The 9,693-nt window shown below is 45.2% G+C and overlaps 1 protein-coding gene across 1 annotated transcript; it reads left to right on the forward strand.

Moving 5' to 3' along the window:
* The first annotated feature begins 1,486 nt into the window (after window positions 1–1,486).
* On the forward strand, window positions 1,487–3,675 carry LOC135885930 (interferon lambda-3-like). Its single transcript, XM_065413862.1, has 5 exons — window positions 1,487–1,648; window positions 2,090–2,167; window positions 2,871–3,014; window positions 3,255–3,332; window positions 3,437–3,675. Exons 1-5 carry the CDS (start codon window positions 1,487–1,489, stop codon window positions 3,533–3,535), a joined length of 561 nt encoding a protein of 186 aa, XP_065269934.1. The 3' UTR covers window positions 3,536–3,675.
* Window positions 3,676–9,693: the final 6,018 nt, after the last annotated feature.

A 9,693-nucleotide genomic window follows, 5' to 3' on the forward strand; every position in this document is an offset into this window, starting at 1 on the left:
TTTTCGAGGCTATATCTGCAAGGAAGAGGACTTTAAAAACAAAAGGGGCTCAGATTCTTCTGGCTTAGCAATTCAGCAAAGGCCAAGTCTACATACATACCTACTCTAGGCAGGGAACTCTTGCATAATTCACTTGTGACATCACCGTGTTTTCATCAGGTGGAAATCCCTCAGGGCTCTGAACTCAGGTGTGATACCTGCCTCACTTTCGCTTTCCCTTTCCAAACACTTTGCTGCTCTTTGCTGGGTGACAGCAGAGCTGGGTTTTTCTGCCCTAGACTAAAGCAAAATGAGGTTTCATGTTATTTTTCTTAACCAGAAAGAGCCTTTTGGTATAAAAGCAAGAGCCATGGAGAAGAAAAACCACATTCAGAGCCAAGAGAGCGGCAAAGCAGCCCTGAGACACAAGAGGCAACTAAAGCAGCATCCCAGCAAATACACGGCAAGGTAAGAGTGACTAGTCTGGAGCCTCTCCTTGCGACACGACTTCTCTTTACCGAGTGATTATATTGTGCTCTATGGTAGACAGCAAGGAATATATGTTGTAAAAGCAAAGTGCGTTACACCTGTAATGTATTATTAATGGCTGAATAGTTAAACAAAAAAACCCTCTGATTCATGAATATTTTCCTGGAGAAAATCAGAGTTCAGGTTGCTATGATTTGTAGGGTGTTTTAGTTTTGTATCTGGAGAATTGTTGGGTACTTGCAAAAAGTGTTTGCCTACCCCAAAACTTTCACAACTGATATTTCATACAAAAATGTGCATGGATTAAAAATAGTTCAGTCATCAAATTATGGAGAAGAAACAATGTCGTGACTTAGGAGACCAGCAAGAAAATACAATGACTATCAAATTGCTAACAGACAAAAAGAGTCAGTAGCCTGAAAATTATTTATCAGAACTATTTTGCAAGTGGCAGATATATATTTGCGTAAAATTAGGATTCGTTCATACTTTGCTATACTAAAAGAAGCAGGATAAATTTGTAACAAATGCTGTAGGATGATGTACCCTGCTGCACCTACTAGATACTTTATTGTTTGAGTACATAGTGTGCAAGTATTTACAACAGCTAAAGTCTGAAGGGTGGTTTGAAAAGAATAGATAATTCTGCTGAATGTCAATAAGTTAGTTTTAAGAAAAAGAAGAAAGCATCACTTTCGCCAGCTGTTTCATTTCACAGCTGATCAAATTAACTGGTTGGCTTGAGGAAGGCTTGAGAAATGGTAACAATTGTTTTACTTCCCAGTCCCCTATAGGAAGCCACAGCTCAGAGCTGGGCATTTCACTGATTCTGTGTCACCAGCTGCCTCCTGCAGTAGATTTAACCATGTTTTAAGAAACAGTAAAAAGAAAATTTAGAGCTAGGTTTGTCTCCAGTGCAGGCCTAGCTTATGAGACAGCGTCCAACTCGCTGGCTGGTAAGCCTGGCAGCCTGGCATGTCAGTGATGTATCTCTCCCATTCTGTCTCCCTTAGGGAAAATGGTGAACGTAGGCGACAAAGTTCTCTTTGCTCTGGCCATCTGGACGATGACTACAGAGGCCTTTCCCAAAGGCACTGAGAGGACAAAATGCCACCTCGCAAAATACAAGTCCCTGCCACCTCGGGAACTGGAGGCCTTCAAGAAAGCCAAGGACAAATTTGTAAGTGTGAAGAACACACACTGGGCAATAACAGCACTGTGAGCCCTAGGCTGTCATCGGAACAGCGGCCCGCTCTGCATGTCCCTCTGGACTCAGGGAAGAAGCTCAAAACCAACTACCAAGAAGGATTTGGTTTTACTTTTCTGCCAGCTCGAGCGCCCTGCTGGCCAGCACCGGGCTCTAGCACAGCGCCTGCTGAACCCAGGTCCTCTCCTCGCTGGAGGAGAACGACAAAGCACAGTTTGAACTTGGTCATGCATATCCCTGTCATATCCCTTGTGGATACCAGCCCTCGAGGTACAAGGGAGACATTTGATGTCAGCATCTCGTCTCCCTGCATCACCGCTGGGATTGCGTGGAGAGAACTGAGGGAAGAACTAGTACAGGTTTGTTCCTGCTCCTACATAAATATGGGTCTCTGTTCTTTCCTTCTGCCTCCAGGAGGACATGATGCTGTCGTCAGACCGAAAATGCAGCACCAGGATTTTCCACCGGAACTGGGAAGTCAAAGAGCTGTCGGTACGAAAAATCTCAGCCAAGGGGCACAAGAAGGTCACATGCTAGCACAGGGGTTCTCAAACTGGGGTTTGGGACCCCTCAGGGGGCTGCAAGGTTATTACATGGGGGGTCGCGAGCTGTCAGCCTCCATCCCAAACCCTGATTTGCCGCCAGCATTTATAATGGTGTTAAATATATTTGAAAGGGTTTTTAATTTATAAGGGGGGGTCGCACTCAGAGGCTGGCTATGTGAAAGGGGTCACCAGTAGACATGTTTGAGAACCACTATTCTAGCAGATGATTCCTTCCTAACATGTGTCCCTTTCTCGCTGAATCTGATCTCACTTACCCTTGTGCTAATCTGACACAAGGCACTTTGACCATTGACTTTGTAGTCACTGATTTAGTCAGGAGCATGTCAGATCTGACAGTGGCTCTTTCTCGGTGTAAATAAGGGTCACCCCTCACCTTCAGTTCAGGTGCCTTCTCACTGGCTATAAACTGGTGTCAAGAAAGACATGTGGAGATGAAGTTGTTTCCAGTCAGGAATGATTTTAATATTTCATTTATTGACAAATCAAGAAAGCCCTGAGTGGCTTTGGAAAATCTCCTGTTTCAACCTAGTCTGCCAGCCCCTACGCATGGGAATTTCTAGTCCTGTATCTGCACAGCTGTGCCTCTTTCTCCCACAGACACTCTCTTACCTACAAGTTTCTCTCCCCAGGTGCACGATAGAGTCATCCTGGTAGAGAAGGAGCTGGACTTTACCATTAACGTGCTGGAGAACGTTGAGGACCCCAGTCTGTCCAACCTGCTCTCAAATCCACTAGAAATCCTGACACAGATCAGAGGGGACCTGAGGGACTGTGTGAGTATTCAGTGCCAGATTTCTCTTTCAGTGCCAGCAAATACTTGCATGTGGCTCTTGCTTTGGGCCCATCCGTATATGGGACATTGAAAGCGGGGGTAGTTGATATGACATGCACAAGGGAAGCCGCCTAGACTATGTCAGGGCAAGAACTGCTCTGCGCCTGTAGAGAAAGGGCTTTGGTCCACTGTCGGCTGAAATCTCTGGGCACCAACCAGTCTCTATCAACTTTGTTTTCAGACCAGACAAACTCATTCTCATCGACACTCCAGGAGGCTGAACAATTGGCTCCAAAATTTCCATAAGAGCAAGGAGACGGTGAGTAGTCATTGGAGACAATGAGGAAAGTGAACTACCATGCAAATTAGCTTTAATTTAGCCCCATTCACACTTCCTGTTGTAAATATTCTCTCATTTCCCAGGAAACACCTGGCTGCCTGGAAGCATCTGTGATCCTCAATCTCTTCCGACTGCTGAACGAAGACTTGAGATGCACAGCCTACATGGAGCTCTGTGTGTAGCCATCTGGTCTCTGCAGTGCCCGTGTCCACATCTACTTAGAGACTGGAGAGTCCCTAGCCTGAGAGCACCGCATACATATTGGGAGAAGTTGTGTGTGAACCAGGAACATTCATCTTCTCCCTCCGGCTGCTGATCATAGATCCCCGAGCAAACGGATTCCATCCTTTTATACCAAAGAATTACACAACAGTAGGCCTCCAGGTTGCTCCGATTTCCAGCTGGTGCAGCACTCTAGACTCCTTAGACTTCACAGGGATTTGGCCCTCTGGGGATATTATTTATTGGATGTAATTGTATTGTCACTATATGAAAGCATTTTAGTCAAGGTAACATAACCAAAAATATTGGAAACATTTAATAAGCTTTAATTTTAATAAAACACACACTCCAGTTCTAGGATTTACACACTAGTCATGGCTTCGGATCTCTTAGAAACAACCTCAGGAAATGCATTAATATTGAACTTAGGAAGTTCTTACTGTACAGATCCTCGACAGATGTATTTATACAGAGTGTATTTTTATCTTGTTGCTTCTTTACGTATTATTACAAAACTAAGAAGGGTAACTGATTTGTATAACTTCCCGACTTGAACCAAAGTGTTATTTTTTATGGATCAGCTATTTATTTTTATGTATTTATCTATTACTAAGATGGTGCCTTTTTATCTATAATTGTGAACAAATAAAATGGTTTCCCAGACCTTGGCATTCCTGTCTTTTAATTTGTAAACAGAATATTGGGTGCACTGGAGTAATAAAACCCAGCTCCTATACAGTTCTGTGCAGGAGTAGATCCCAAAGTCATTCTCATTATTCCTCATTTCGCAGATGGGGAACTAAGGCACAGAGAGGCAAAGTGACTTGTCCAAGATCACTCAGCAGGCCAGTGGCAGAGCCAAGAATCCTGAGAGCTGATCTTACACTGTAGCCACTAGGCCACACTGCCTCCCGTTTGCATTGTGAAGCTGCTTGCTTTTGTATCAGCCTCACTGCATTTCCAAACACGCAACTAAAAGGCCAAAGAGAGATGTGACTCTTGTCTTTCTCCTTCCTTTTGGCATTACCATTAGAGCCAAACAAATGTTCCCTGCGGAGCCCAGACTAAATTCCTGTGACTGTCAATTCCGTAAGAAGCTGGAACCTCAGACCAAGCTCGCAGATTGCACACCATTTCAGAGCAACCCTGAGAGGACTTCTGCACTTGCGGCAAAGTCCAAGCAAAAACTAAGCTCCTACTGTGTGGCTTGCAAAGTTCACACGTGACAAGATTGAGAAACAGACAGGTTCCCACTGAACTGACAGCAATACCCCTGAACTGACAGCGCTGCCTCCTGGAGCTGAATGTAGATTGCTTTCCCCAAGACACCTGCTTTAACTACACACTGATCGGAGACTTTTAAAATACCAACCGGGAGGACTGTCACATTTTTTCCTGAGTGCAAGAGTCATTCAGCCTCCCTCTAATCTCCACTCCTTGCCTTAGAGGATGGAGGCCCGATGTCTCTGTTGGATGGTAGTGTTGGCACTGCCACTCTGGTGTACTGTGCTTGACCTGACCACAAAGGCATGGCTTCACTTGCTACTGGCTGGTTTTTGGCTGGAACAGGCAGTAATGGATGCTAAACTGTATTATACTGTTCAGTCACGTAGTGCTGTGTGCAAAATACTTTATTTAAAGCTTACTGAGCCATACCTGGTAGAGTATTAAAGAATCTTATGATGAACATATCCGGTATATATAAGCAAGCTCTGTGTCCAGGCCATTGCTGGTACAGGAGAACGTGACTTGTTGTCAGGAGTAAACTAAGAACAGAAACAGAAGGAAACCGGTAGAAGCCAAACTCAAACAGCTTAACGGGACTAAATCGGGCGGACCGGATGATCTTCATCCGAGAATATTAAAGGAACTGGCGAGAGAAATTGCAAGCCCGTTAGCGATAATTTTTAATGAATCTGTAAACTCGGGGGTGGTACCGTTGGACTGGAGAATAGCTAATGTGGTTCCTATTTTCAAGAAGGGGAAAAAAAGTGACCCGGGTAACTACAGGCCTGTTAGTTTAACATCTGTAATAGGCAAGGTCTTGGAAAAAATTTTGAAGGAGAAAGTGGTTAAGGACCTTGAGGTCAATGGCAATTGGGAGAAATTACAACATGGGTTTACGAAAGGCAGATCATGCCAAACCAACCTGATCTCCTTCTTTGAGAAAGTAACAGATTTTTTAGATAAAGGAAATGCGGTGGATCTAATATACCTCGATTTCAGTAAAGCGTTTGATACGGTACCGCATGAGGAATTATTGGTTAAATTGGAAAAGATGGGGATCGATATGAAAATCCAGGGGTGGATAAAGAACTGGTTAAAAGGGAGACTGCAGCGGGTCGTACTGAAAGGTGAACTGTCAGGTTGGAGGGAGGTGACCAGTGGAGTTCCTCAAGGTTCGGTTTTGGGTCCGATTTTATTTAATCTATTTATTACTGACCTCGGAACCAAATGTAGAAGTGGGCTGATAACGTTTGCAGATGACACAAAGTTGGGAGGTATTGCCAATTCGGAGAAGGGTCGGGATATCCTGCAGGGAGACTTGGATGACCTGGTAAACTGGAGTAATAGTAATAGGATGAAATTTAATAGTGAGAAGTGTAAGGTGATGCATTTAGGGATGACTAACAAGAATTTTAGTTATAAGCTAGGGACGCATCGGTTGGAAGTAACGGAGGAGGAGAAGGACCTCGGAGTCCTGGTTGATCGCAGGATGACTATGAGTCGGCAATGCGACGTGGCCGTGAAAAAAGCTAATGCGGTCTTGGGATGCATTAGGCAAGGTATTTCTAGTAGGGATAAGGAGGTGCTGCTTCCGTTATACAAGGCGCTGGTGAGACCTCATTTGGAGTACTGTGTGCAGTTCTGGTCTCCCATGTTTAAGAAGGATGAACTCAAACTGGAACGGGTACAGAGAAGGGCTACTAGGATGTTCCGAGGAATGGAAAACCTGTCGTATGAAAGGAGACTCGAGGAGCTCGGTTTGTTTACCCTAACCAAAAGGAAGCTGAGGGGGGATATGATTGCTCTCTTTAAATATATCAGAGGGATAAATACCAGGGAGGGAGAGGAATTATTTCAGCTTAGTACTAATGTGGACACGAGAACAAATGGATATAAACTGGCCGTCGGGAAGTTTAGGCTTGAAATTAGACGATGGTTTCTAACCGTCAGAGGGGTGAAGTTCTGGAATAGCCTTCCGAGGGAAACGGTGGGGGCGAAAGACCTCTCTGGCTTTAAGATTAAGCTTGATAAGTTTATGGAGGGGATGGTTTGATGGGATAATGTGATTTTAGTCAATAAGTCAATAACGTGCCATCGCTGGTAATTAGTATCAATGGTCAATGTGGGTCTGGCTGGAGAATCTTGCCCGCATGCTCGGGGTTCTGCTGATCGCCATATTTGGGGTCGGGAAGGAATTTTCCTTCAGGGTAGATTGGCAGAGGCCCTGGAGGTTTTTCGCCTTCCTCTGCAGCATGGGGCAGGGGTCGCTTGCTGGAGGATTCTCTGCGACTTAAAGTCTTTAAATCATGATTTGGGGACTTCAACAGCTGAGTCATGGGAGAGAATTATTCGAGGAGTGGGTGGGTCAGAGTTTGTGGCCTGCATCATGCGGGAGGTCAGACTAGATGATCATAATGGTCCCTTCTGACCTTAAAGTCTATGAGTCTATGAGTAACAAAAGCTGCAGACTGAAGGAACAAAGCAAGAAAGGTTGCAGGATCTCATCAACATGCCACCTCTTCAATGCCTCAGAAAATGTCCACTTTGACAAACCTTTACAATGGACAGGCTGGAAATAATATTTTTCAAGATTTCACATTGCTACCAAGGTCCACAAAGAAACTGGAGATATGCAGGTATATTCTTTCATTTATGCTGTGGAGACGCAGACAGAGCATATCTCTAAATCCTTTGATTTTTACTCAAGACAGTCACAAACATGACTATGCAAGCGTTCTGGCTATGTTTCATGCGTTCTTTATACCTCAGAGATAAGTGGTTTATGAAAACGCGAGAATTCAAGAGCCATGGGAAAATGTTGAATGTTTCATAAGAATTCTGCATACTCTGGCTGAAAACTGTGATCATGGGAATGCAAAACATGAAAGATCAGACAGTCTAGTTATTGCATTAACAGATTAAAAACCTTTCACAGCAGCTACCATTGAAAGGTTTAATCTTAGCCACAGCTATTCAAATAATAAAGCCATTAAGCAAAAAAACTAGCTTAGAAGCTGTTAACAGATGCAGCATGAGTATTAAAAGGCATTACCAGAGAGCTCCGCGACTAAGAGGGACAGATTCAGCCTACATCAACAAGGGGTGGAAAAATTCATAGTCCCAGAAATGATGCATGTCAAGCCAGAGACACATGGTGTACTAAATGCACAAAATATGGACATTTTGCACCTGTTTGCTGCATCAAAGCAGTCAGGGAGTCGATCATATTACAGACAATTAAGAGCCATTGTTTCTGGGATCTATCACTTGTGATGATATAGAGCCTGCCTGGCGAGCGAAACTGAATATTTATGGCAGGAATGTTGACTTTAAAATTAACTCAGGAACTGACATCACAATCATCTCAGTTAATTAAAAGAGTTCATGGGAGTAAGACGCTCACCAGGCATGACCTGAATAGGCTGAGTGCAAGTCAGACTGGGTAGAGGGTTCTGAGCTAGATGCAGGCAGAAACAGTCAGAGATGTGACTGGTGTGAGAGGACAACAGAAGAGGATGTAAGGCCGAAGGAAGAAGTATTCTGCAGAGTCTTTCTCAACCAGCTTCTCTACCCAACAGGCCCATGCACTCACAGCCCAGCTCCAACGATTCCTTACTAGGCCTGGAAGAAATAAAAGGGGGCGAGTTCCCTCACTACAGTGGTTTGAACGGTTACAAGAAAAGATACATGTGCTAGTTCCTAACTCTGCAATTTCGGCCACTCCTCATGCTGAAAACAAGTGTATCCGTGCCCTAGGGGCGACTCAGGCCGAGACCTTGGCCTGCCCTTGGTAAGCCATCCCTTTGTGGAGGGAAATTAAGTATTGGCTTGTAGGTCCCACTGGCCACAGTTCAGGCTTGTTGCTGGTGATTTAACTGTGAGTTGTCTTCCTGTTGGCCACCTGTCAGAGCCTCTGTTGCAAGCTACCTGCTAACAAACTCCTCTTGACACACGGCCCTTATTTATGTCAGTGCCTCTGAAAACACACAGCCCGTCCCCAGTGGTGAAGAAGAGTCCTTCTCTAGACCAGTGCCCTGGGTCTGGAGTACCTTGGAAGGCTGCTACCTCTGTGCCTCCACCCTCCATTCTCTGCTGTTTCCCCCGGGCTGTATTGAACTATTGCTGCAGCTTCTACTAACCTCCTGCCAGCCCCGGCCTGCTCCCCTGCCACACTCCCATTCAGCCTGGCCCAGCTCTCAGGCTGCTGGTTCTCAGCCTCCCTGGCCCAGATCTCAGACAGGCCCTGATCTCAGACTATCCCTTGGACTAGTGCCAAAAGTGCTTCCCAGGTTCTCCTTCCCCCAGGCCGTTGCTTCCCAGGTAAATCACAAACATGGATAGTTAACCTGGATGTTATCGAGACTGCAAGGGAAGGCTCCCTTCTGGGAACAGTCCCTTTCTGCCCATTTGTGAGAGCACTGAAACCACTCTCCTCCTCCCCTTCGCTGATCAGTGATGATTCGCAGAGTCACTCCTGAGGGCGGGGGAAAAAATGAATGAAAAGGCTGCTCAGTGGATTATTACAATAACATGGCAAACCCGGAAGCTGGGCAATGCTAAGATTAGAAACAGAACTCGCCTACTCTGCGCAGGGAAACTTTGCATCATTTGGTCATGATGTCATGCAGAGGTTCCCTCACCTGGGAATCCCTGGTGAGGGCAGAGGGTTAGGAGCTAGATGCACTTGCCGTACTTTCACCTTCCAGTTTCCAGTGATCAAGCAGCAGCATTAACGTGTGGGGTTTTCTCCTTTGACTAAAGGAAAACAAGATTCCATTTTATTTTTTCCTAAAGAGTATAAAAGCAAGAGCAATGGCAAGGCGAGGCTACATTCACAGACCAGAGGGAGGCCAAGCAACCCTGAGGAAGAAGAAGCGATTTCCCAGCAAAC

Source organism: Emys orbicularis, chromosome 11 (genome assembly GCF_028017835.1).
Source record: "Emys orbicularis isolate rEmyOrb1 chromosome 11, rEmyOrb1.hap1, whole genome shotgun sequence".
Classification (NCBI taxonomy): domain Eukaryota; kingdom Metazoa; phylum Chordata; order Testudines; family Emydidae; genus Emys; species Emys orbicularis.

Coding starts and splice junctions, on each gene's coding strand:
- LOC135885930 (XM_065413862.1), top strand. CDS start 1,487: ATGGTGAACGTAGGCGACAAAGTTCTCTTTGCTCTGGCCATCTGGACG. Junction 3,015..3,254: donor GAGGGGACCTGAGGGACTGT/GTGAGTATTCAG, acceptor CTTTGTTTTCAG/ACCAGACAAACTCATTCTCA. Junction 3,333..3,436: donor TCCATAAGAGCAAGGAGACG/GTGAGTAGTCAT, acceptor CTCATTTCCCAG/GAAACACCTGGCTGCCTGGA.